General features: G+C 41.3%; 1 protein-coding gene across 5 annotated transcripts; it reads right to left on the bottom strand.

Annotated features, from left to right (window-relative positions):
- Nucleotides 1-1,000: 1,000 nt before the first annotated feature.
- LOC102446480 (solute carrier family 68 member 1) lies at nucleotides 1,001-27,553 on the bottom strand. 5 transcript variants are annotated; one of them, XM_089782314.1, is made up of 7 exons: nucleotides 27,418-27,553; nucleotides 22,505-22,689; nucleotides 20,100-20,834; nucleotides 13,100-13,254; nucleotides 11,260-11,343; nucleotides 9,599-9,742; nucleotides 1,001-1,924 (listed from the first exon to the last, which is right to left on the bottom strand). In XM_089782314.1, exons 2-7 carry the CDS (start codon nucleotides 22,664-22,666, stop codon nucleotides 1,795-1,797), a joined length of 1,410 nt encoding a protein of 469 aa, XP_089638440.1. In that variant the 5' UTR covers nucleotides 22,667-22,689; nucleotides 27,418-27,553; the 3' UTR covers nucleotides 1,001-1,794. The 5 variants fall into 5 exon arrangements, 4 of the variants coding, with proteins under 4 accessions (XP_089638440.1, XP_075755589.2, XP_089638439.1 ...); XM_075899474.2 differs by having other exon boundaries at nucleotides 27,341-27,428; XM_089782313.1 differs by lacking the exon at nucleotides 27,418-27,553 and adding an exon at nucleotides 26,599-27,017.
- Between the last annotated feature and the right edge of the window lie 130 nt (nucleotides 27,554-27,683).

Here is a 27,683-nt window from a genome sequence, read left to right as displayed (position 1 = left end):
CATGTGGCAGTAAATGCTTTTGCTGTCTTCATATGGAGAAGAATGGTATCACTCAAAATAAATCAAGAAGTCCTATCAACTCTTAACTTTTCCTATTAAATATTTGGTATTTTAGTATGAATTTAATACTACAGCTATGGCAACACATTTTCTTTATTATTCCATACCGTTAATCCTCGTGTGTGTGAATGAAGGCTGGCTTATAATTCTTTTGTATACTACCATTTTTTATTTGTGTAGGCTTATGCTGGAGTTGTACCAATGAAAAAGTGCTCTTTAAGTTTACCTTTACTAGCCTTATAGAAGTCTAAAATTTATTCATATCCACTTCTATCCTTCTTTACTTCAGTAAGTAAAATATATTTGCCAAACACCATTCAGAAAAAAGCTGTCCTTTGCTCTTTGCCCATTTAAATGGATTCCTGAAACCTTTTTAGGTCTCAACATTTTGATGTTGTTTCTGTTGCACAACATGACATACCAAAATTGAGCGCTGTGTTCTAAATGTGTTGTACCAAGTCTACATTACGTAAGGACAAATTAATGAAAGATAATTATTTAAGGCATTTAGGAGTTAAAGTGGGAATTGTCCTTTAGCAGAAAGGAATAGCATCTCCAAAAAGAAAAGACGACACATGAGAGAGAGACAAAATATTATCAGAGAGAGAATATAGGTAAAGAATATTTGTAATATAAACTTCTTTATTACCAAACTGGAAGGAGTAACCAAGAAAAATACTTAGTTCTATACAGTGAATCACAGACTACAAGTCATTTAGATTTCTTTATGTTCTCTCCTCAAAAACTATGCCCACAAAACAGTAAGAATCCTAATCCTTCTCAATTGGAAGGCAAGTTATACATTTTGGTTTAAAAATAGACTATGATCAATAGACAGAAAAATCAATGTATATAACCATATGCATTATAAAGACAATTTAAGAATCCAGACCCATGAAAGTCCCACAGACATTTTTTGCATTAGGATTCTCATATATATATATATATATATATATATATATATATATATATATATATATGATTTTGGAAACATGATGATATTAGCATGTACAATACAAATGAACAGAACTTTTTCTATGGCATGACTCAAAAAATGTAACCATAATGTAACTAAAACTTAAGACTTCATTATCTCTGATTTCTTGAACTTTAAATGAAGTCCTCAGATTCCTCAAGTACTCATGCATTCACTAAACAATATTTAGCTCATATACTGTGCTTTTAATCTGTAGCTCTCAAGTTGCTTTGCAAAGATGGGCAAGTATTTGTGTTTCCATTTTACAAATCGGGAAACCGAGGCACAGAGCATTGTTGTGATTTCCTTCACAGTCACATAGCATGTCAGTGGTAGAGCTGGGAACTAGGTCTATAGTCTAGTGCCATTTCATTACACCATGCTGCCTCCCCTTAAAATTCAGTAATATCTGTACATAACAGATATGCCTTTATCCTATTAGTGATGGAGTGTGTAAAGACACTTCTTCAGTATGCTCAGTAGAGACTCCTGGAGTTTGCCAAAATTCCCACAAATGCCTTATGTATGCTCATTGAACTAGAAAGGGCTACAAATAGGCTGTGTGCTAAGGCTGGAAGACCTTTATGATATGTTTATAGTCATCAGATTACTTCCTTAATATAATGGCTCAGATTGCATTTGGTCTAGTAGTCCATTAAATACAATCCTCATTTTCACATTTAAAATATATTAATTCTACTTTGTACAATTCAACACAAAAACTAGATCTTTCCTGTACATACCAATTGTTAAAAGATTCAGTGTACAGGTGTCATATGACTGTTCTGGATGGAGAAGGGAGTCCAGGTAAGAATCTGTATAACTGCGATGCAAAGCGGAACCAGACAGATCAAATAGAACATAGCATCATGAAGACCTAAAAACAAACTGGAGACAAAGGTAAAAGGTAAAAATGTCAGTTTTCCCCAAGATGCAGTTTTGGCCCCATATAGTCAATTCTTAATAGATTAAAAATAATTCTAACTATTTAGGATAGTTCATTTTAAAAGGAAGTAAACAGTATATTTCCTTTAGAGGAAAAACTTGAAAATCACCATTCTTGTGAGTAAAATACAAAAATCCTCATGTTTTTTTCTGTATTTTAAACAAAAACTTAACGTATAGATATTCAGCTTGTTTGGTTCTGAATAAGCAATCTTTATAATCAGTGCCATTTCATCTGGTATTTTTTTTTCTAAATAAAAGGAATTAATAATTAAAAGGGCAACAAACTACTGCCAGTGTTTTCACCATATGATGGGCTGTACTTGCAGTGGATTTCCAAAACAGAGAAGTTTAAAATGATCTATATTTATAGAGCAAGAAAAAAGGGATCTAGTGTTACAGGAAAAATTTAAGATAAAGAAAAATACAAGTGATCCTCCAAACCTGTAAAATATCACATTTTTCACTAGTACTATATAAAAAAAATGTAAATTGGTTCCCCTCGCTAAAGGCTTTACTGATGCCTAATTAAATCAAATCCCCTGGAAGCCATGTGCAATATACAGAATAGCATTTTTCTTTAGAGAGGACAATGATTAGTACTTAAGACAAGTGAAGTGTACTTAACAATAAAGAATTAATAAACAAACAGGGAAAAATTCCTCCAGTGCTCTGTGTAAAAGCCATTTGTCTCCTGTCTGAGGGTATGTCTACACTACAGCGTTATTTTGAAATATCTAATTTTGAAATAGTTATTTCGAAATCTCTTATTTAGAAATAAAGCATCTACACACATTTTGAAATAGCGCGTCCGCACTGATTGGATGCTGAATCGCATTTAAGGCTGGCCGGAACTGGTTCTGGCAGGGCATCAGGTCAGGAGTTAGCCTCAGGCAGCAGCCACACAAGGTATCTGAGGCTTGTGCTTAAAGGGACCCCCCTGGACAGCCAGTTCTCAGGTTTCCCCACTTGCTTGCCTACCTCGCTGAGGGGCAGCAAAACATTTTTTTCTCTGCATGCTCTGCTTGCCCTCACTCAGGACACCACAGCACTCTACAGCATGGAGCCAGAGCTGCCCTTGGGCACTCTCATGCATCTCATGGATGTGTTTCTGCAAGCCTTGCAGCACATTCTGCATGCATCTCATGGATGTGTTGCTGCAAGCCTTGCAGCACGTTCTGCAGGTAGTAACAGTCTCCCTGGTGTGCCCCACTGGCGGCTTGTGCCTCATTCCACCCTCACGTCTTTCCACTTACCCCTCCCTAGCCCTCCTTCTTGATGTACAATAAAGACACTTGTTCAATAAGGAGAGTTTGTTTTCTTGAACACAACTGGGGTGGGGGAATTAAACTCAGGTGAAATTGGGGAAAGAAGACGGGAAAAGGGAGGTGAGAAGGTGGGAGAGGGGAGGGGTAAACCTGGGAGGAGGGAGCTGGAAGGGGGAAGCACAAGGCTCAGGGTCTTGCTGGCCCACTTGTCTCCCAGCACTGTGAGTCCCCAGGGCTGGGTAGGGTGTGGAGGAAGAAATAGGAGGGGGAGCAGGAGTTGGAGGAAGAGTGGTAGCTGGGGAGGCAGCAGGGGCTGGAGTGGCAGGAGGCAGCAAGCTCTGCACCAGGGTCTGCAAGTGGTTGCAGATGGCATGGCCCTGGGCAAGCAGCTCCTGCCAGATCTCCTGCTGGAGCTGCAGGTCTTCATGCACCCAGTGGTCGAGGGTGCAGTGCAGGCCTCCCAGTATCCCCTGGTGCTGCCGCTGGTAGTCCTCTTGAGCACGGGTCAGCCTGCAGAGTCCCCAGGTGCCGGAGGATGTCCTGGGTGGGGTGGTGCACTCTGCACTCTCAGCTGGTGTGGCTGTGGACAAACAAGAGAAGTGGCCAGTTATCCCTGGGGACACAGTGGGTGAAGCCCAGCCCCCCCCTCTGCAAGGTGAGGATGACAGTTCTCCGCACCATCAGAGCCAATGTGCTAGTACAGAGGCCATGTTCAGGATGTCCTGCTATCCCCGGGAGTGGGAGCTGGCCTGGGAGAGCACCTATGCCCCTGTGCTGTATGTAGTGTGTGGGGGCGGGAAGGGGGGAGACGTCCCCTGCCTCTGTGTAGAGGGGGCTTGCAGAGCAAGGGCGTCCTGCTGTGTCCCACCCCGGGGTCAGGAGCACGTCATGTGCCTTCATACATACACACATGTGGGTAACAGGTCAAGGCACCTGTGTAGCAGCCAGCTGGGGCCATGTGCTTAGGGGTGGCACAGCAAATGCATAGGTTGCTGCATGATCCGTGGTCAGCAAGGTCCATGCATGCAGTCTCTGGTCTCCCTCCCCTCCCACCCCCACATAGGGGGACAATGATGGCACTCACATGTTGTTGCCTCCCCGGCCTCAGATGACACCGGCGACATGCTCGCTGGTACAGCTCGGGGGTCCTGGCTGCGTGGCACGCTCCCTCCGGGCTCTTCCTCCGTGCCCTGATCAGGGCCCTCTTCCCCAGGGTCGATGACCACCTGGGGGGCACAGACTGTCCTGCCCCCCAGGATGCGATACAGGGCATCAAAATAGGGGCAGGTGTCTAGGTCTGCCCCTGTTTGGGAGCTGCCCCCTGTGGCCCTGGCATTTGCCTGCCGCAGCTCCTTGATTTTCATCTGAACCTGCTCCCGTGTTCGGATGTGGCCTTGGGTGGCCAGGCTAGCAGCCATCCGGCTGTAGACAGCCATGTTCCTCCATCTAGTGAGGAGATCATGGACGTTGGCGGCATCCCTCCCCCAAACCTCAATGAGGTCCCTGATCTCTGCACTGGACCAGGAAGGGGTCCACCTTTTCTGGCCGCTGGTCGGCTCCTAGGAGCTGGCAGACTGGTCCTGAGGAGCAGAGGAGGGCTGGCTGGCAATGGCTTGCTGGCTTACGTTGGAGCCACTGGGTACTGGCTCTGGGCTTGCAGGCCTGGCACTGGCACAGGCACTGTGGCAAGACTCTATCCCTTTAAGGGCTCCAGGGAGGGGGGGAAGGAAAGGAGTTTTCCTAGTTGGGGCCAGAGTGGCCAGCAGAGCATCCTGGGAAGGGCTGGAGGCCCCCTATTTCGAAATAGCCCCTATTCCTCATCTACACAGCGCTTATTTCGAAATAGCAATTTCAAAATAGGCGCTATTCCTCGTGGAACGAGGTTTACCAAGTTCAAAATAAGTGCTTCGCTATTTCCATTTAATTTCAAAATAGCAGTTGACCCATGTAGCTGCTAGTAAAGTTATTTCAAAATAACGGCTGTTATTTTGAAATAACTTTGCTGTGTAGGCATACCCTGAAAGACTAGTTCTTAAATTGATTTTAATTAGATACATTAATACTAAACACTGTTTGATAGCAGATAAAACATTACTGTCCAATGTATCTTCTTCTCCAACTACTAGCACCAAGTGGCCATCCTCAAACTCTGTGCTAGTTTCTCATGATCAGCTTTTACAAAAAAATTAAATTTCTCTCTTGAATTTTCAAGACTCTGTTCAACAAGTCCACTGCCTACATTTCAGCTTTCATTTTCTCAAACTGCTATGCTCCTCCCAAGCCACCTCCCTTAAATAGCCCATATGTACTTTATCTTCCCATTCATTTCCATGCCTCTTCCATGGCAATCCTTCTTGCAACTCCCCTCCTATTCTCACATACCAAATGACTATACTTACAATTCAAATCCCTCCCTAAAACACACATCCACCAAGTTTGTCAATGGGAATAATACATTAATCAATAGACTGCTACCACATAAAAAGACTCACTGATCTTCCAGTATAGTGTGTGCTTAGAATGTTCCCTATGTGTATTCAATTGGAAGCACTTTGGGAGAGGGACTGTATGCTAGGGATGTTAAATATTGATTAACTGAATAGTCTATTAACCTCATGAATTCTTATTGGTTAGTAGACTATTCTATAGTCCGCAGGCAGTCCCTGCCCGGGGGAGAAAGGGTAGGGGTCTGAGCTCCCAGACCTGGCACGAGTTGGAACTGAGCCAGGCTGCTTGCTCACCTGGCTCCTAATACACTTTATATGCAGAGCTGCAGCGGGGGTAGGTTCAGGACCCAGTAAAATCTGGGACTGAGCTGGGCTGCTGGCCAATCTGCTAAAAAATTTACTGGCAAGGGATTGGGGGGTTGGGGGGGAGAGGAAATGCATGTTATCTACAGCATTAACCTATAAGCTTTTACTTATCGGTTAATCGACTATACTATTACATCTCTACTGTATACTGTAACAGTGCTCAATATATAATAATTTGGGTCCAATTATACAAAACCTTGCTGATGTGAGCAATCTTTGTTCATGCATGTCATTCAGTGAGTTCCACAAGATCTTTTGTGTGAAAAAAGGTTTGAAAGGTCAGACCCTCCTACCGATTTCCTATGTGGTAACCTCCTTAGGACTAAGTCAAGATGCTTACTGTATAAATATGGTAAATACTACTTTTAAAACTCATCTTAAAAGTTAAATTTCCTGGGGTTATGCCTTCAGACACAAATTATATAAACAAAGTTGCATGTGGGATTTCTTTCTAAAGAGACAGATTTGAAATAGAGTTCCTTAGTAACCAAAAAAAAAAAAAAAAAAGTGAAAAAATCATTTCAGTATTACACCTAACAGTTTATGGTTTTAAATTCACATTTTCTTTTTAAAATTTTTGTTTCTGTATTGCTGTTTGAAGGATTCGCACAAGTAAACAAATTTGACTATGTTTGCAGTGGAAATAGTGAAAGTGACTAATATTTTATGCTAACCTTTCAGTTATAGATGAAGTATTTCAGAAAGTAGTACGTTTATTAGCTTGATTGTGTGTCTGTCAGCATTTTTAAAACAGGATTTAATTTATGATTATTCTGTGAGAAAAAATGTTCCTATTCTGCTGCATTGTATACATTCTGATTCTGAACTGTGAACAAGTATTAAACTGAGGTATTTTCTATTATAGATTATTAAGATTGCTTGACACTTCTGATTATAATGCCCTATTTTTGGTTGCTTATCACTTTATCAAACTGACTGTTAAAGCTGAAATTTTATATACTAGCAGTCCGCCTGAGTCAAAATAAATATTTTTGGCACAGAAAACCTTAATTTTGGCATTTCTAAACTTCTGAATGACTTTATTCTGCAATCTTACTAGTGTGTTGATTTAATGTAGTGGGTGTAATTACTATTACTGTTACAGCACCAGTGTACAGTATAAGTCCAAGATACATTCAAAAAAACTTGGACTCATAGCGAAACAACTTAAAGCGGGGAATATTTTCGTGTGGCTGATTTCCATTTGCACAATTTTTTTTTTGCACGACTCAAGAGCAGGGAATGGGAGGATGTATAATGCTTCAGTTCCTACAACATTACAACATTAGTGCAGAATAGACGTATACCAGGGCGACTTATAGCAGAGATGCCCTGTAAAGCCATGTTTTAAAAAAAAAAAAAAAAAAAAAAAAAAAAGAGAGAGATGCTCTTCATGCAAAAGTGTTTACATTCTATGGCTCTAATCCTGTGTAAACTTAAGCATAAGCATAACTTTACTGATGTGAATAGTCCAATTAGAGTCAATGGGACTATTCACATAATTAAAACTATACAAAAGCTTAAATACATACAGGACTGGGGCCTTATTAGGCAATATATGAACACCAGTACAGGGAAATGAGGTGATACAAGACAACATGAAATATCAGTGTGAATGAGCAGAGACTTTTAGTTCCACAATTTGTTTGTTTTTGTTCACAACTTTTGTTTACTTCCCTGAGGAATTGGCTTAGGAGGATTTATAGGAAGATGTGTGTATTTTAACATGAGACAGAGCAAGAGAGGGTAAAGGCACTGTAGAATGGGTCGGTTTGGTAATAATTTCTTTCATTCATTTCATGCCATAGGAATAATCTAAGTCAGTGTTTTTTCAACCTGGGGTTTTCTATTCAAAACTAATAATTTACATGTCAGCAAATACTTTTTTTAAAAAGAGCATTGGAAATTTTAGACATTTATTCAGAAGGCCAGTAAGTTTCTGGAATATGAAGTTCTTAGAACTACTCCAGTGACTTGAACTCCATCCCTACTGATCATTCTTCCGAGAGGTTGAAAGAGATTATAATTCAGTTTTCTTGCCATAGTAATTAAGATATGATTTTTCTTGAACCAAGATGACAAATATATTCATCCTCTTTGTTATATACTACACTCAGCACAACCTATCCAATCCTTCACTCCAAAATCATCCACTTATTTGATGCTATCAGTTCATTATTCAAATCCTTTCACTGGCTCCATTTATTGTATCAAAAGTAAGCTTCCTGTTCTTACAACGTTTTTGTTAAAAATCTCCCCTCCTCTTTTACACCCCTACCTGTAAGTAATTTTCACTTTGTTGAAGCTGCTTTTCTGAAGGATTCCAGCTTGTCCCCCTTCCAAGCCTACCTCTATGCCTTCCTTCTACAGTCTATTAAGGTCAGGAGGAGGGTTCTAAGACATCTCCACTCTATTCTCCTTATGGCCCTTCTCCAAGGAGATTTTATAAATGATTTGTCTTCTATGTATTTTAAAGACTATTCCTTAAAGTAAAATTTTAGGAAGTAACTATGATAAGGCTATTAAGATAAGAATGAATTTGTATACCAACCAAAGTACAGTAAACTTCCAATAATCCAGCACCTTTGGGACCCAGGGGGTGCCGGATTATTGGATATGCTGGAGTACTGGAAGGGGGGCTATGAGGGGTCTGGGAGGCGGGGGAGGGTCAGCGGGGAACTGCACAGCATGGGCAGCACTTCAGCTGCTCTGCCCCCGGCTTCTCCAAGGCCACTGCTGGTCAGTTTCAGGAGTGGTGGACTTGGGGAAGCCGGGGGCAGAGCAGCTGGGGTGCTGCTGGGTTGGTCCTGCAGCGCTGCCCCTCACCTGAGCGGCGCTGCGGGACCAGTCCAGCAGCACTCCAGGTGCTCTGCCCCGGGCTTCCCCAAGTCCGCCGCTGATTAAATTGACCAGCATCGGACTTGGGGAAGCCAGGGGCAGAGCAGCTCCAATTGTCCGGCTGGCCAGAGCACTTCCGGGTTCCAGTTGGTGCCAGACTATTGGGAGTGCTGGACCACTAGATGCCGAACATCTGGCGTTTTACTGTAATTTACCTAGTTGAGCCAAACTGCTCACCCTCTTATAATTGTATTATTTCTCTCAAAAATATGTTTAGTCATTATATTTATTAAACAAATACACTTCTATGATTTTGGTAACAATTATAGTCAAAATTAGAACCTTCCAGGTTTGACAGTTATTCTGTTATGCAAAATTAAAAACAATCATCAATTGAAATGAATTTTTCCACACATGCAGCAAGATTTCCCCATGTCCTCTCTTTAAGAATAAATATCTACCTGGTCAGCATTTTTATGTCTATGTAGAGTAGAACCCTGCACAGATACAAAATTTGTATCTGCATCCACATCTATATCTGCAAAAATGAGCTGTGGATATCTGTGGAATTGCTGGGCTCTACAGATAATGATCCACTGAAAATCTGTTGAAGCAAAGTTGCAACACCCATGATGCAAGCTAACTGCATATTAATTTGTAATAATTGTTGTGATTTAAAACTTCACTTTTGAACTCACCTTGGATCAGGCGGAGACAATTTATTATTCAGGTTCTCATATCCAAATTGATTTAGTATTGTAACCACAAGCATAGGTGCCAAAGACTGGGCAGGCTTAGTAAATAAAGCATTGGTACCAAAAACCATTGAGGAAAGTGGTGATCTGAAATATTCAGAACAAGTATTCATCTACATTACATAGTATATAAACATACAACTCTTACAGTACTTATGTTCATTATTTAAGAATCAGTCTCAAATATTAGCCATTAGGATACATAACTGCATACTTACCACTAACATTAAACTTTTTCATCCCTACTTCAAACAAAGCAATTTGACTGTTACTCAGAATAATTTCAAGAAAGTCTTGTATGTAGACTTGGGTGGAAATGTTGTATCGAGAATATTTTTAAATTGTAAGTCAAGCCATTGCATCTTCCATTTATTAAAGAAATTTCAATATTCCATTTATGAGATTTGGTCTACACAGACAGTGACCCCAATCCTGCAAGGACTTACACTCAGGTTCAATGTTAAACACTGAAAGCTAATGGAACTATTCAGAGGTGTAAAGTAATTTAAGTGCTTTAGTCTCTGCAGGGTTGTGGCCTTAAAGGGAGCCTGATTTCTCTTCTTCCCTTCAAATTGCACTGAAGCTAGAAACCCCACTGGTATATAACAGCAAGTTAGTTGCACTTTGGTATAAATCCAAAAGGTACACGAATCACAGTGGAGGATATCACAGCAAGTTTTATCAATTTTTATTTTAAAATATATCAGCAGCTACAAAACTTTGAATTTGCTTATTAAGTAGTATAGTTCAAACATTCAATATCGTCTCTATATTATAAAGGCCCCCTTATGCCTGTAAGTAATATTAGACATGGAAGTATTTGGACATAATCTAGGAAAAAGTTATTTAATAACAGATACAATTTCAAAAGATTTACAGTAATGTACAGTAATAATGAATTCCTATTCATTTCTCATATTAAACGTAAATATAAAATTGAAACTTCTTAAAAATAGCTGCAACTTTAAAAAACAAAACTTTTAAAATAAAATTAAGAATCCTTTTTGATCAATATGTTCAGAGTGTTTTGTGAATGAAAACTTAACTTTAGTATACAGCAGGAGTTGCCAAACTGTGGCTTGTGAGCCATATGCAGCTCTTTTACCAGTGAAGTGTGGCTTGTGGAGCTGCACCACGCACCCTCAGTCTTCATCTACCAGATGTAGAGGGGTGGAAGAAGAAGAAACTTGGGACCTTTGCCTTACAGAGAGGTGGTACGATAGGGGCTTCTGCCCAATGGGGTAGAAGGGAGGTGTCTTGGGGCTTCTGCCCAGCAAGGATGGGGATCTAAGGACTTCTCCCAGGGCTTGGGGCTTCAGGAGTGGACTCAGACTCCAACCTCCAGCTCCCAGTAGATTATGCCCTGGCTCTCGAACTTCTGAAGATTATCATATAGGAGTTGGAGGTAGTGTTCCCACTAAGCTGCACAGCAGCACAGCTTCACAGGTGATTAATCAGCCCTGCCCAGTCAGTCAGCTCCATGTATGGAGCCCTGAGCCTCTGATTGGAGAGCCAGGAAGTTTAATCAAATCTGGTATAGAGAATTTGATGACAATAGCTATACACTGTAGTACATTTTGTGATCAGCAGGAAGAGCAACATACCTCCGTTTGTGTTTTATAAAATCTGCATCAACAATATCTGCCAAGGGCAGATTAAACAAACTGAATGACGCTTGAACAATTACCCTGTAGAAAGACAAAATATTTCAAAAATGTTGATATGTTTTAAACATACTTTTCTCAATAAGAAAATTGTAATGGATGGTTTAGCAGGTGTGTGGCTTAATTTTCTCTCTCTCTCTCATACACACTTTCACTCTCATCATGTACATTAACACAGTATTACTGCTTCACATTAAAAATGGCTATTAGGTCTGTTTAATGATCCATTCGCCAAAGAAATATTAGCACTGTTATTTTAACCAAGAATTAGAAACCTATATACAAACCTAAAACTTTCTCAACTCTTTCTGGAATTTCAAAATAGTAGCTTGGCATTGAAGTGAAAGATGAAAGACACTTGTTGAAGTTATTAATACCAACTTAAACTGACTTGAATGTAGAAAAGGAACATCTCAGAAGAACTGAAATTTTCCTCTAGAAATCTGAGAAAGGACATGCAGAGGACTGGAAAGGAAAGACAGGAAATAAGCTTAAAACAAGTGACAGGATTGGAATGATAAACGTAAAAAAAAAACCACATTTAACACATGACCAATAGAACCAAATGAAACAATAAACAGGATGATAGATTTGCACATATTGCTAAGTTTTGGTAAAGTTAGGTTCAAATTACAAAAGATTTTTTGGGCTAGCAGCTAATAATTAAATAGCCTTTGCATATCTTGAGTATCTTGAGAGGTTTTTTTTCCTAAGGAAACCTGAATACTTGAAATTAGGAAAATATATTACTGGATAACGTAACTCAATTGCCACATAGTTCTTAGTTACAAATGACTGAAATCCTGGAAAGAAAGGGGGAAAATAAGTATATGCAAAGAGGATAGGAAAGGTAGGAAGGGAAGACCATGACATTAATGCCATTCTATATTCAAGTTTAGAAAGTTATTTTAAAAAAAATGTTTAATAAAGCAGATCCTTTTGAGGGTTTTCTACATTTCACTGATCTACCTGTTCTGTGAAATACCTTGAGGCTTCATGCAACAGCAGTACCAAATAAAAGAAACTTCATGTTATTTAGTCAACAATCACTGAATTGCCAGCATTTTTGTGGACCGGGGGAAATCTAAAATCTTTTATTTTTTTCAATATTAAAACAAAAAAGGAAAAATAGGAATATTGGAAACTCTATTAGCTATTCTGTAAAATAAAGTTTAGAACTGAGCTGTCTCTAGCACTTTGCTTATATTCAGTCTCAGGCCAAGGGCAATTGAGAAGAAACTGAGAGCAATTTCACCAACAATGCTAGATATCCTCCCATCAAAGCATGAGACAGGGAGAGTGCATGTGTGGGCCATATGGACACTGCTACCTAAAATTGCCCATCTGGGGCATAGGGGTTCAGATACATCCACAGTACAAACACTGATTAGGACACTACTTGAAGTGGTGGGGTGGGAAACTACTGCATGGGGGTAAATGGAAAATCTGTATTAATTAAATCTGTGTTTGACCAATGTTAAAAAAGTGACCTGGACGGAGTCAATCCTGCAAACTCTAATTACTGTATTTATTACACTGTTAATTTTTAAAAGAAAATTAAAAGCAATACCTAAAAGTTTAAACTGTTAAACAAGAATTGCCTTTTTAATTGCAGAGAACAACACTTGTAGTAGGAAATTCTTCAAGCTACCAAAAGGGGTATGACAAAAAAAAAAGGCATAAAAACAAAGAAAAGTGACTTAACAGACTTTTATCACAAGACATAGAAAACTGTTAATTTAAAAAAAAATAGTATCCTTGAAGATATATATTTACTTACATGTTTGTTGTAAGATAAATAGCTAGCAGGTAGTAGTGTTCTTTTCCTAGAACAAGCATAACAAATGCAGCTATTCCTTCTAAGTAAAAGGAAAACAAGATGATCCTGTAATAACCAAACTTCTTCAACAGAGTATGACTGAGAAGCACCAGGCACTGAAAAAACAATATAGTACTTGAGGATTTCTTAAAAAATAAATAAAATAGTCTTGGAGGCTGTAAATGTTTTACAGCTGTATGGTACTTCTACTGATTAGCAAACATGCATATTTTCTGAAAGGGGAAATCAATCAAAAGCATTTTCAAATGCACTCATAAATTAAGAGCATAGGAATTGCATAAATAGAACAGATGATAGGACCATCCTACTGGTCCTCTCTCTGGCAGTGTTTTAAAATAAACATTTCAGAGATGAAAGCTCTCCCTTCACCTAGAATCAGTCTGTGCACTATTCTACATTAGGATAAATGTTGCTTCCCATTTCAGATAGAAATCAGCTCATACCCTAGAGCAGGGATGAGCAAGATGCCACCTGGGGGCCAGATCTGGCCTGCCTAATACTTTGATCTGGCCCATAGATTGCATCAAGCTGCTTTCTATTTATATCTTCCTGCCCATGCCACCGAATTTCTATGTGGTGGCTCAGGCAGAAGGATCCCATTTAAATGGCTCCTGGCTCCCAGTCACGGTGTTACCCTGGCAGGAGCCAGAGCCGCAAGCCCTTTAAATAGCCATAGCAACCCCAAGCAGCTGCCAGGCAACACATTAGCAGCAGCGTTGGGGCTGCGAGCCCTTTGCTGTGTTTTTAATTCAAAGCCTCCAGCCCCAGACAACTCTGAGAGGAAGCCAGTCCCTAGCCCTGACCCTTTCACGCAGGCCCTGCCTCTTCCAGGGGGGTGGAGCCTGCCCATGTCCACATACCAAAATTCATTAAGTGTTCCACCTGCAAAAATAATTGTCCATCCCTGCCCTAGACTATAATGCCCGATATCCTTTATGCAATTTATTTTGCAGTGTCTTCATAGTGAAAGTAGTTTTTTACCAATTAAACTTTGCTAGACTGAATGAAATGGGTGGTTTCCCTTTAAATCTATAATTTTTCATTAACATCATATGGTTCTGATATCAATGGACTTTCATGGTAAATGTCTACTACCACTGTTACTCAGTGTGACTTTTGTAATTGATAACACAGTTTCACTGAGAAATCCCATTGTAACAGATTACTAGTTTTGCTTCTATTATAGAAAAAGCTATTGGAAATGCATAGCACTTGTAGTTCCATTTCAAGTTTCCAGATTTCAATATGCAACAATCTATACAAACTACTAGGAACAATTACATTTCAGTTTGCTGGGTGTGTCACATCCAGTAATTCACTGTTGACTACATACACTAATGAAAACCATTAATTTACCCAATTTACAACCTGGAAAAATGTATTTAGTAAAAGTGTCATTTTTCTACAAAACACTGATGTTTTAGTCACAGACTGTGCTAGCTTTTAAATCTAAAGCAAGTTTTAGTCTGAAAGTGTTGAGCAAGAAGGCTATGTGAATCTAAAGAGAATCAAATCCATAAATTCAGCATTGAAAATTATACTTCAGTGTTTTCTGATTAATTAGAATCCCACACATGCATTAGGTCACAAAAGTCTGAATTAATTGTTTTTATTTTAAAGTGTTACGTCTGAAAATATTTCACTATGAAGCCTACAAAAACAATTTAGATCAAAACTCACTTTCATATGTGGAGTCCTCTATGTAACCTGAATAGTACCAGCAAAGATAGATGCTATTGTTATATGCCAAAACCCTTTAAAAGTTTGAGGAGTTCCCTATCACCTGAATTAAGAAACTGAGATTCAGGGGTGAAAAATCAAGCAACAATACCACCTTAAGAAAGTCTATCACTATTAAAAAGCAAACCAGACTCATCTGGATTAAATTATTTCATATATTAGAAAAATTGTCAAATTCTAGAAGCAAAATCTTTATTACAAGTGTCATAAGAGATAGAAAAAAAATCTCTCTCAACTTTCAAATACCAGGTTGAGTTTATTGTGTTGGTACACAGAAAATGAATTGTTTGATTTACAAACTAGGGATTGTTAAAAAGTGTTTTTGATTTTGGTTGTTTGTCTTTTGTAAATGTGTTACTGCCTCTCTCCCGCCCCCGCACTGCTGCTAGAGGCTTAAAAGCTGGCTCCCTGTGAAGGTTTCTGCCTGCTCCCATCCCCTTCCTCCTGCGCTGCTGACTCTAGTGGGGAGGAGGTTTGTGTGTAACCGTGCAGATTAACCAATGAGCCCAGTTCTCATCAGTTAACTGTTTAAACATATACAAACTGAATAAAAAAGGAATGTAGAATATATTGGTGGTACTCAAACTTTCCAGTTGACATACATAACTAAGAAAGTTTTCTACCAAGCTAAATTCAGTATTTAAGATATTCCCCATAGTAAATGAGTAGAAGAAACCCAGTATCTATGGTGAGGCAACTATATGTAGTTATCTTACACATGACAAATTTTTCAGTCTCTCTTCTGTACTGTGAGGGAATAAATACGCAAGTCCATGATATTTTATAGAGTTGTTTTTCTGATGATATGGTACTTGCATTTTAATAAAACTTAGAATGCTGCTTTTGTAAAAAGATATGACAGTCTAGTTTAGGGTTAGGCCCTCAGCAAAAATAATAGTTGTGAACAAAAATTAAACTCTTCTTTTCTCTTCCCTCCCTCACTTTCCATTTTCAAATGGGATGAGATTTTGCATGTACATTGTTTATTTTTCTAATATATTGACACAATTTACCTAGGTATATAGTTCTGATAACTGCCATATTTGAGCACTTCCCATGAATTACAAGATAACAATGCTTTCTTCAATATTAGCCACCAAGATTAATGATTTCAAACTCAATAAGCATTTAACAAAAGGAACTCCCCTTGCAATTTTCTTCCCATATTTAATTACTTTAACATGAGGCATCAACCCTGGTCATTAGCAACAGAATGGGCTGAAGACTGGAGCACAAGGAAAAAAAAGGCAAACATTTTTGAATGCTCCACACAAATAGGATAATTAAAAAAAGATAGCAGCAAACATTATGAGGTAATTCAAGCTTTCTGATTAAAAAACTGAGAACCATACAGAGTTATGAGCAGGTTAAGCAAGGAATTGACACAAGTGGCTGTAATTTGAAGTGCAAATTTGACTGGAACTAGATGTTACAAAATATTAACCTATTATCTGACACTTTGTGAAAATAGTAACAGATGTATAATGCATGTTATTTTAATGAACTAGACCTCATCTAATCATAATTAAGAAAAATCAGCATGCCCTGAAGACTTCAAGCTCTGGTTTGTTGGAAACTTCCTTGGAGTTTTTCAATAAATGTCATCTAATTCCAAGAAAAATATTGGCGCAGTTATGCTTTAGGCTTCAATTTTTAAGTCTGTTGGTTGCAACATCAGGGTAGGTTCAGTATATGCATTCTATCCTATATACCAACTGCCATCCTTTAATAGAAGCCGTGATCTAGCTTTGTACAGACAAGACAAGCATAATCCACAAAGCTGCTTTCTTTAATGTAGGCTGGGTGCTTTACAGTAAGTGAACTTAGGACACTGCTGTCAGGGAATTCTCTTGTTGTATCTTGAATTTGAAGGAACAAAACCCAAGGGAAAAAAGGTCACAGCAAACTTTATACAATTCAGTGACCTCTAGATAAAGAACAGTTACTTACGTTGTAACTGTTGTTCTTTGAGATGTGTTGCTCATGTCCATTCAAATTAGGTGTGTACGCACAGCATGTACGTGCCGTCAGAAGATTTTCCGTCAGCAGTACCCTTAGGGCCAGCAGGGGAGCCCCCTGGAGTGACGACGGTACACCGGCCCATATATACCCCTTCTGGCCCCCTCACCCACTCAGTTCCTTCTTACAGTTGTTGGTGTAGGTGAGGAGGGCGGCAGTGCTGAGAGCAGGAGTGGTGCTGCGAATGGGACTGGGAACCCCTAGAGGACCAGGTGGACTCCACCTTGGAGTCAGATGAATACTCTGAGGCAGACCAAGGTGGAGCTGATGCTACTGCATGTCTGGCCATGGATTCCAGCTTGCCACGGTGCCGAGGTGGTGGCATGGCAGTGTGGGCATCCCGCACAGATGTAGGTGCCGAGGCCCCCTAGACCGGTAGCAGTGCCGAACGGTGGTGCCGCACTGAGTCTGGTGCCATGTTCTGGAGTAGCAGTAAGAGTAAGGGCGTCTCAGTGGCAGGTGCTGTGTGCGGTGCCGCCAGGACCGGTAGGGGGGCGGTGGCCTCCAACCTCCTGCACCAGACCTTCAGATGTTCTGAAAGGGGGCCGAGTGCTGATTCTTCCCGTGCCGCCTGGAGGGTGTCAGGGTGGGAGGAGGAGAGGGAGAGGAGTCAATGAGGACCCTCGCTGCCTCTAAGGCCTCTGGCGTGGAGGGCTCAGGGAAGTCCTCTATGGGGTTGATCTCCCTGTGCTGGGAGGAAGGTCTGCCTGACCTGGAAGGCCCGGGCTCATCGGCACCGCATGCCCTGCTGGAGGGCGCATGTCTACACAGGAACTGGTCCCGTTAGGTTTCCTCTTTTTCTGAGGTGCCAGAGACCGGGACCAGTGCCGGGACCTCTGCGCTGCTGGAGAGGTGCGGTGCACAGAACTGTCCTGCACTGACGCCAGTGCGCTTTGAGAAGCTGGTGCCAGTCCGATGCCAGTGCCGGCCTGAGAGCAGCCTCCATTAGCAGGATTTTGAGACACAATTCCCTCTCATGCTTAGTATGGAGTTTAAAGGCCTTACAAATCTCGCAGGCTTCTGTGAGGTGAGCCTCCCCCAGACACTTTAAACACGATGAATGGGGGATCGCCACAGGGCATAGGCCCATGACACTTTTTGCAGGACTTAAAGCCTTGTGGACTGGGCATGCCCTTCTGTGGGCGCACGGTACACCACAGTGGGGAGTCACTAAACAAAAAATAACAAAAGTGTCTTGAACTTCATTTGCAGCTACTTAGCTGGAGACTAATTGAAAGAATGAGAAGAACAATGCTGAAGACAACGATCGCTGTAAAGAGCTGAGGGTTGTTCCAAGGACCATCACGGTGGTAAGAAGGAACTGAGTGGGTGAGGGGGCCAGCAGGGGTATATATGGGCCGGTATACCGGTGCCACTCCAGGGGGCTCACCTGCTGGCCGTAAGGATACTGCTGAGGGAAAAACTTCCGACAGCGTGTGCACGCTGCACGTACACACCTCATTGGAATGCACATGAACAATCACTCAAAGAAGAATGAATCTTTGGGAAGCAGAGAGAAATGTGCCTTCTTAAATATTTTTCATTAAAGATTGTCAGGTTGATTTTATCAGCCATGATTGTATTGATTATAAAGCTATTGAGGCTGTCCTAATTTCTGTAGTTCTGTCAGATATATTCCTATAGAAGTTTATTACCTAGATGTTTTCTTCAGTTAGGGTGCTTCTACACAGCACCCTAAACTTGAAATAAGATATGCAATTTGTGCTATGCAAATTGCATATCTTATTTTGATTCTATTTCTATGTCTACACGGTGCCAAATTTTAAAAAAAAGAAGCACTATTTTGAGATCTCCCTTAACCCTTGTGGAACAACGGTTACAGGGATGCCGAAATAGTGCACTTGTTCTTTCAAAAAATATTTCAAAATAATGGGCAGCTTGTTAAGATGTGGAGTAGCTACTTCAGGATAAAATAGCCACGCTAAGTAGTCGTATCCTTACAAAACAGATCTGTAAAATCTTTAGTAGGAGTACAGACAGGGAGTTTTAATGGTAAATATTTACAAGTTCTGCAGCAAAGAAAATATATTAGTTGTATTTCATTGCTGTATGTCAACAAAAGCTTAAACTATATCAGATTCCTAGCTGTGGTTAAACTAGTACTTGCCCGTGTCTCCTTTTATTTTGCATTAATTTATATAAAAAGAACACAATAAGTTGTTCATATTAAAAATGTATTGCCTGATTTTCCGAAGTGCCAGGTACGCTAAACACCCATATATTGTCTGCTGCTGATGATCACTGAGAAAAATCAAACCATAAATTTTTTAAATAAGTTTATGGAAAGTTTTTAAAGACCAGCCTTATACAAATTTTTAGGAGGGCATGAGTAAAAGGATTTTATTTAAAAACAGTCACATTTGTCTTCTCTGTGTGGTACCTTTTTCATATTTTTTTCCTCTCACTTCTCTCCCATTGCTGTCCTAATCTTTCCCTTCATATCTAACCCTTTTGGTCCTCTTTCCTTTCCAGAGCAAATCATATTTAGTTCTCTTGGAATGGGATTTTGCTCACCTTCTACTTGCAGTTAATGAATGAATGAAAAAGTTAGTTAGAAGATGTCATTCCCTCAAATGTAGGTTTGTTGAAGGACCTTGTTTTGTTAAGCCATCTAGACCCCTTCATCAATTTCCATAATGATGCAAATAGTGTTCAGTTTTGAAAGGGATGTAGGAGGGTTATACCTAACATTTAATTTTCCAACCTTCAATCCATCTAGTTTTAAATATCCAAAAGCAACGGGGATTCTCTCACCACAGAGACACATTAAATGAAAAAACTAACACCAAGTTCAATAGATATCACTTTTAGGAATTTTTTTCCTGGTACTAAGCCCATTTCCTTCTCTTACTCTAAGTTGTTAAGCCCTACATCCTAAATATCGAAACAAAAAACATTTACTTTCCCTGCTTGTTCACTGTTATTTCATCTGCCTTCTCTCCCCCTCCTTCTGCAATCCTATGCTCCCTCTTTGGCTAGACTACACGGACTAGAATATTAAGTTATTTTTATAATGTGGGTTCACAGATTTATTCCTAAAACTGATAAAAGGTTTCTTCCAGATAAAGCATTTGCTCCAAGCTGTGTAAACAATTAAGAACTAGCATAAAGTAAACTGCATTTTCCTTTTAAATGAAAGATTAAAAACATTGTTGCATACCTGAGGACAAATAAAGCCAGCCCCATATATGATGCTTCTTATAAAAGAGGAAAGGACATCTCTAGGGATGAGATTATCCGCAAAGATCATCATGAAATTGTTGCAGAAGGCGAGGTGGAAGACTTGGAAGAAGTTCATGGTCACAAAAAGTATAAAATTTTTCTGTGTCATTATCTGTTTGGTCAATGAAATTACAGAAGACCAGGAGAGAGCTTTATCATTAGTTTCTAAGCTAGTGTTTTCCACAGGCGTTTCTCTCTGTTCATACTGACTAGTGCTATATAAGCCAGTGTAACACATACAAGCAGTTGCTAGTCCTGCAACCAAAACAGTAAAGGTTTGAAAATAGGCAAAATTTTCCATATTATCTGATATTAGACCACAAAAAAGAATGCTGGTTGATCCAACTAATGTTGCCACTTGGTTATATTTAATAAGCTGAAGCCTAATTTCATGTCTTGTCGAAATTTCTGCAAAAAGCGCACATTGTGCTAGCAACACAAATGTAAGCAAGCCATCAAAAGCACACAAAGCAACAATAAGGTGAAGACCATTAAGCCAATCACCTTCCTGATAATGTTTCCAAGGAAACCAGGGAAGTAGAAAAGCTAAAGCGTACAATGGTGCTCCATATAAAATTGAAAACTGACGTCTTGAGCAGCATGGGACTTTGGAGTTGTCTTGAATATACCCAAAGAGAGGGTCATTAATGGCATTCCAAATCATAAAAACTACCTGAGAAGAAAAACACAGAATTCCTCATTAGTGATATTTTTTCTTTAGGATTCCCCAAGACATACATAACATACGGAACAACAAAAGTGCTTCCCTGCATGATGGGAAATGTCTCTCTCTCTCACACTCACACTCACACTCACTCACACACACACACACACACTATTTTATGTAGAGTCATTAAATTAAACTATCTTCAGTTAGTAGAGATTTGGAAATATAGGTTAAACCTCCAAAATCCAGGATTCTCTGGTCCAGCAACGTCCGTGGTCTGGTAGGACCACGGATGTTGCTGGATCAGAAATCCCTGGCACCTGGGAGTGTGAACCCCATCTCTGGGGAGCCCCAAGTGGGCAAGAAGCAGGGAGATGTGGCTGGGGAACTCGGTCCCGGGGAGCTCCAGCAGGCAGAAGCCCAAGTCCAAGCCCTGCAGGCTGCAGCCAAGTGGCTGTGGAGCCGGAGCAGAGTCAACTGCAGGGAAGTGGAGTGTCCTGGGGGACCAGTTGTAGGGGACTTCCCATATCTGGCAAATTCACTCATTTGGCAAAGGTCAGGTCCCGAGGGTGCCGGACAAGGGAGGTCCAACTTGTAGTGATGTGTAAACAATGAAGTACATCATGTCATATTTGTTTAATGCACAATTCTAGTTAGAAAACAAAACAGGAAAATTTGCCAAATAGAAATTGACTAGAGCCAGATTTTTAGAGGTATAAATTTAACTTCTGTAGTCCAGCACCCTTAGGACCTGATCAGTGTTGAACTAGAGAATTTGCCAAACCACAGGAGGTCAATATTGTCTAGCAGCATTACCAACACTTCCACTGGTTAATAGGCTCTTACAATACATTTAGGCATAATTTAGAGCTAAATAACAGCACAGAACATTAAGATGCAGGACTGGTAGCTGTAAACAAACTTTATGGGACCATAGGAAACTTGGCCATACCCACAATAAGCAGACATCTGGCTAACTAAAATAATGTTGGATTGCTGATGTTGAGGGACCACAAAGTGCTGAAATAGAGAGGTTCTACCTCTACTTAGATACTTACAGATGCAGATCAGTACCTAGTGGGATTTTCACAAGTGTTTGGCACTTACGTGCATTTGAAAATACCACTAAATATCTACCTGCATTGATAGCCACCTCAATATTTTTAAAAATCTAGCCGTAAGGGCCCAGGTCTGCAAAGTCTTACACACATGAACCTTCATCAGTCAAATCCTTAGGGATGCAAGTAAGTTTGAGAACACGAGTAGGTTCTTTTAATTCACTGGGACTATATACATGTGTAAGGTTGCTCATATAAGTAAGGATTTTCAGGGTGTTGGCTATGTTTAACATTAAGCACTAATAGCAGCCCCATGGGACTGCTAGTAAACTTAATCATGTGTACAAATCTTTGCTGAACAGGAACATAAAATTGGTAAAGAAAATCTTTATTTTGAAGCTTGTCTGACTAAAAAGCATACTTCCAACAACGGATTTAAAAAAAAATCTAAAGTATTAACAATAAACTTCAACTGTACCTTTAATTTATTTAGGATCAAATATTTAATTATATTTGCCATATGTCAATAGTTGAATCATCTATGAAGGAGAGTTTTCATTGTAATGGTACAAATACCATGCACAGTAATATGCAAATCCATGTTCCAATGTACTGTACCTGTGCTTGATGAAATGCTACTTCTGAAATCTTGTATTGGTTTAAGAAAAGTTTAACATAATAGAAATTAAAGATACTGTTCATCATTCCAGCACCTAATGTGGTCATGGAATATGCCAGGGCATTAGGATGAATTCCTAAACCAAACTTCATCTTCCACATTGTGAATGTCTCTTCTTCTTCTTCTAATTATAAAAAAGGAAAAACAATTGAAATACGTATAATTACTTATTGACTGACTAAGTTCAATTGATATTTGTAATCTGGGGCTCCTGAGTAATGACACATAGCAACAGTAGCATGTTCCGCATCAAAGTGCAATTAAGAAGCAGGGTGTCAATCTCTAGGGATGGAGGGCAGGTCCTAATAGAGAACTACTGAATTCCATGATACAATATGCCACACTTTAGTTTTACTATTTAGCAAAATGAAAAGCAAATGGAGATTTTCCTGTATTAGGACTGCAAGAATGGATCCCTAAAGTCCATGTTAGTCAACTTTCTCACTCATAGCCTCTTTCCAACTTTTAAAACGTATAAACCAAAATCTATAAAATTCAGTCAATAAACACAACTCTCAACAGTTACAATATTAAGAGACCCCTGAAATTTCTGTTTAATATGAGTGCTTAAAACACCTATAGTACATGTTCACCAAAGAATAAATTAATCATTTGTCAAAAGTCATATACCTAAACACCAATCTTTCATTGTAATCACTACTAGTGCAAACCCATACTCTGGTATAGTGCTAGTGAATCAGACTTCTTTTAAAACCTTTTTTCTGATTTCCGCCCCCAGAATTTACCTGTACATTATATACTCATCTATACAATTTGATTTTGCACAAGGTCTGTAACTGCTTATCCCCCAAAAATTAGAAAACAGAGCCCTCAGGTTCAGAAAGTTTGTGAACCTTTTTGCAGATGAGGGAAGTAAACAAACTCTAGGGCCATACCTAATGGTCATCTGGAATACAGGATCTGAAATTGCTATTCAAATCACTGGCTGCACTTTATCTAGTACATTCCCCTAAAGAGCTGGCCAATGAATCTAGTGCTCCATATTAAGGTTGGTACCATACTTCCTCTTGCAAGTACACCTCACCAACTACGCAATACTATAAATATGTATGATTCCCTTCTACCTTCCCTTCCTTTTCCTCTTCTGATGGTCAACCAATACCTATAATTAGAATCCTGTGCAGATACAAAAATGTGAATCAGCATCCAATCACATTTACCAGTATCAACCCGCAACCCAACCCGCAAGCCATCTTCTGCAGCGGCAAGTTGTCCCACAAGGGCTAATAGGAGAGGAGGAGCACAAGGGGGGGCAAATGGGATTCAGGGTCTTGTAGGGAAGAGGCAACATGAGGGTGAAGATTGGGGGTAAGAGGTAGTGCAGGGGCAAGGTCTTGAGGAAGAGCAGTGTGGGAGGGTTGAGTGGGGAGACAAGGTGTTGCATTTTGTACTGCTTCTGGGGGCTCGTCAGCAACAGGACACAGTAGCAGCAGTGCATGTTGCATCTCAGTGGGATGGAGATGCAGGGTGCCGGGGCCTCGCCTGCTCCAATCCCCCATGGCTGGGGGGAGAAGGGGAGAGGGATTTGCAGGCCCTTCTGCCCAGAAGCTGGAAGGTCAGGCTTGGGACTGGCAGCATGGTCACTGCTGCTGGACTGGCCATGGTAAGGATGCTGGCATGCCTGAGGGGCCCAAACTACAGGAGAGAAAGTGGTGCAGCAAGCAGGTGCTGGACCATGAGCAAGAGGATAAGGCCTACTAGGCCAGTGTTCCTTAAACTTTTTAAGATTGAGAAACACCAAACAATACCTTTTTTTATGAGGAACATTAGGGATTTTTTTGTTGAGCAAAAAAAAGGGGGGGGAGGAGTTATTGACCAAAAACTTTTGGTTGGGGGGGAGGAGGGAGAGAAGGTATTGAATGGAAAAAAAAATGGTCACCTTTAAGGGTGGCCATTTTGAACTCTGTTCTCCACGGCACACCTCCGACTGCTTCACAGCACACCGGTGTGCCACGGAACACAGTTTAAGAAACACTGTCCTAGGCAGATACCTGAAAAATAATTATTTGGGTTCTCCCTATCCAGTGTTTCATTCCCATCAATTGCAGATTTTTGCCATTGGCAGTCTTCAATGGGACACATGCCATCTTAGCAGTCCCATCATACCATCCCCTTCATAAACTTATCAAGCACATTCTTCAAGTCAGTTAGTTGAACCTACTGCTTCCTTTGGAAGACTGTTCTAGAATTTCACTCCGATCCTCTGATGGTTACAACTATTCATCTAATTTCAAGACTAACCATGTGGCTGGCAAGCTATAATCATGTGTTCTTGTGCCTATATTGGCACTTAGTTTAAATTATCAGTGGGAGAGGAGTTTTTAATCCCTCTGATTTATTTACAGAAAGCAATCATTCTGATTATTACTTGCTACTTTCCAAGAAACAATAACCAAGAGTAAAAGAAAACTAGTACACAGGTAGAGAAATGAAAATGGATTACAAATGGAAATAATAAGCCTTGTTCAAACTAGGGATGTTAAGTATCAGTTAACTCAGAGGTTGGGCAAAAGGGCCTCTGCGGGCTGGATCTGGTCTGTATAGGCCGTGCTGCTCCCCTGTTCCAAGTCCAATTAGAGCCTGGGGGCAGGGGAGCGCCAAGTCTACTCCCGTCCTACCAGGAGCATGTGGGCTTTGAAGCGCCATGCGCTGCTCACACGGCAGGGGAGGAGCTGTGTGAAGCTTTCTTCACCCTGTCCTGGCCCTGTGAGGAGCCCGCAGCACTTCAAAGTGCCACATGCTCCTCGTAGGGCAGGAGGAGGCTTCGAGCACTTCCCCGCCCCCAGGCTCTGATTGGCCTGGAGGCGGAGAAGTGTGCCAAACCTCTTCCAGGGCATGGGTGCCTAGTAGGGAGGGGAAAAGGGGCTCCCCCACCCCTAAACCAATCATGGCCTGGGGGTGGGGTAGCTCCGCTCTTTCCGTTTAGACCCCTCCCCTTCCAGGGTGGTCGGGGCTACTTCAAAATTTTTTGAAGTGGTCCATGGGCAAAAATTATTGCCCACCCCTGGGTTAACTGAATAGTCAAGTAACCTCATGAAATTTTATTAGTTAGTTGACTATGCTATTGACCTCAGGGAAGGGGGTTGGCAGCTACTGGATCAGAGGCAACAGCACAGTGTGCCAGGTAAGAGGTCGTCCATGAGGGGAGCCAGTTTAAAAAACAGCTCCCCTTGTAGACTGGCTACCTGTCACCTTGTTCTGCTGCTTCTGAGAAAGAAGCAGCAACAGAGGGTGGCAGCAGTCCCTGTCTAGGGGGTGGGGTCTGAGCTCCTGCATTCAACGCAAGCCAGAACTGAGCTGGGCTGGGCTGGGCTGCCTGCCCACCCGACTCTTAATAGACTTGAAATGCAGAGCTGAAATGGAAGTAGGTCCCAGACCCAGCGTGAGCCAGGACTGAGCCGGGCTGCCTGCTTGCTCAGCTCCTAATACACTTTAAATGCAGAGCTGCAGCAGGGGTAGGTCCTGGACCCGTTGAAAGCCAGGACTGAGCCGGGCTACTGGCCAAGCTGCTAAAAATTTACTGGCAGAGAGAGGAGAAGAGGGAAATGCATGCAGTCTACAGCATTAACCTATAGCTTTCAATCAGTTAATCGACTATACTATTATATCCCTAGTTCAAGCTGTGCTAACAGACACCATGCTCTACAGACTGCAGGAGTTCCTGAACTAGTCAATTGGGCAGTTTTTAGTGGTCTTCAGTACTGTATGGTCAGTCTCCCCCCTGCATCTTTTAAACACATTAAAATGTAGCTACAAACCCATGCTTTCTGATGTAAACAATTACTGTAATTGGTAGAGACATAACTGCAAATGGAAGGGAAAAACATCTGCATGATTATGAATAAGCAGAAAGGTGAATACTTGAAACAATGTCCCCCTTTACAAACTGTTAGAGTACCCAATTTCTAAGAGTTACCAAGGATTGTTCCTTTTTAACACCAGAGAACTGGGCTTGACAATGAGTACACAGAAGGATCTAGTGGACAGTTCACTGAACTAGAAGCTTGGAGACCTTCGCTCTCTGTAGAGTTGGGCAAATCATTCTTCCTTTCTCCCACAGTCCCATCCTTCCCCATCTGTAAAGTGGGATAAAGATTACCCTTCTTTTCATTCATAGACCTTTAATTTTTGCAAAGTACTACATAATTTCTAGGTATTGTCTCGGATAATTATTTTCAAACATGGAAGCAGCTACTACCATGCTTCACTGTGGCCTGAGATAAGCTTGCCATAAAAACACTTGGCTGCAGAAAGCAATGCTGTTTGGAAGCATTTGAACAGAACCAAGCATTGATACCTTTAGACCCCAGGATGCTTTAGGGACCACACACAGACAGAGATCACTTCGGGGACTATTAACAGCATGCACCTATGAGCCCCCTGGACTCACCTGTTCCTAACTCTCTGTACTGCGCTGTCATTCCCACCCTCCCACTATAGCTCCCCCTTCCTGTCCCACCCCACAGCTCCCCCATCCCTCTGTACTCCTCTCCCATTCCTACCCCTTCAGAGCTGCCCCACCCCTCTCTGTACTTCACCATGCCCACCGCCTACGAGCGCTGGAACTATTTTATAGTGGGGATAGCAACTGACCCAGACTGTAAACCTGGGGTGCTGCAGCCCGCCTAGCCCCGGCTCCCATCCTTCCCAACCCCTATTTCTCCTCAACTCCCCCTCCTCCAGCCCAGGAACCTACTCCCGGGAATTAACCCCTGACAGCCACTCAAACTCCCCCTCCTCCAGCACGTACTGACCGACTCCTTGGCTCCGCCCTCCGGCTGGAGGCTGCGCACCTATCTCGGGGGGCGGAACTTAATCGGCCCAAACCCACCTTTCCCCCCACTCCACTGGCTGAGTGGAAGCTTTCAACGCTTGATTGGGCGGCGTTCCGGTCGATCCCCTAACGGCGGCGTGCGATTGGTTGTCCGGCAGGGAGGTCAGAGTGCCCGTTTTGAATAATCGTTCTCCTTGTAGTAAAAGGGCGGTTGCCGATGCCACGTTGCTGCCGGCTGCGGTGCCGGGCCCGGCCTGGAGGCGGGGGGGGGGACTCGGCTAAGTCCGGAAGCGCTCGGCAAAGTCCGGCCGCGGCTTTAAAGG

This window comes from Pelodiscus sinensis, chromosome 15, assembly GCF_052426305.1.
Source record: "Pelodiscus sinensis isolate ZL-2025 chromosome 15, ASM5242630v1, whole genome shotgun sequence".
Lineage (NCBI taxonomy): Eukaryota > Metazoa > Chordata > Testudines > Trionychidae > Pelodiscus > Pelodiscus sinensis.
The sequence above is the reverse complement of the archived record's forward strand: the minus strand, read 5'-3'. Positions and strand labels throughout refer to the sequence as shown.

Bases quoted from the DNA above. Each gene is read 5' to 3' on its own strand.
- LOC102446480 (XM_089782313.1), bottom strand. From the start codon at position 26,701: ATGAATGAAAAGAAGGGTAATCTTTATCCCACTTTACAGATGGGGAAG. The intron at 22,690-26,598 runs GTCTCCAAGCTT...TTTTATAATTAG, and splicing joins CAACTCTACAGAGAGCGAAG to AAGAAGAAGAAGAGACATTC. The intron at 11,344-13,099 runs GTAAGTAAATAT...GTCTTTCTACAG, and splicing joins ATTTATCTTACAACAAACAT to GGTAATTGTTCAAGCGTCAT.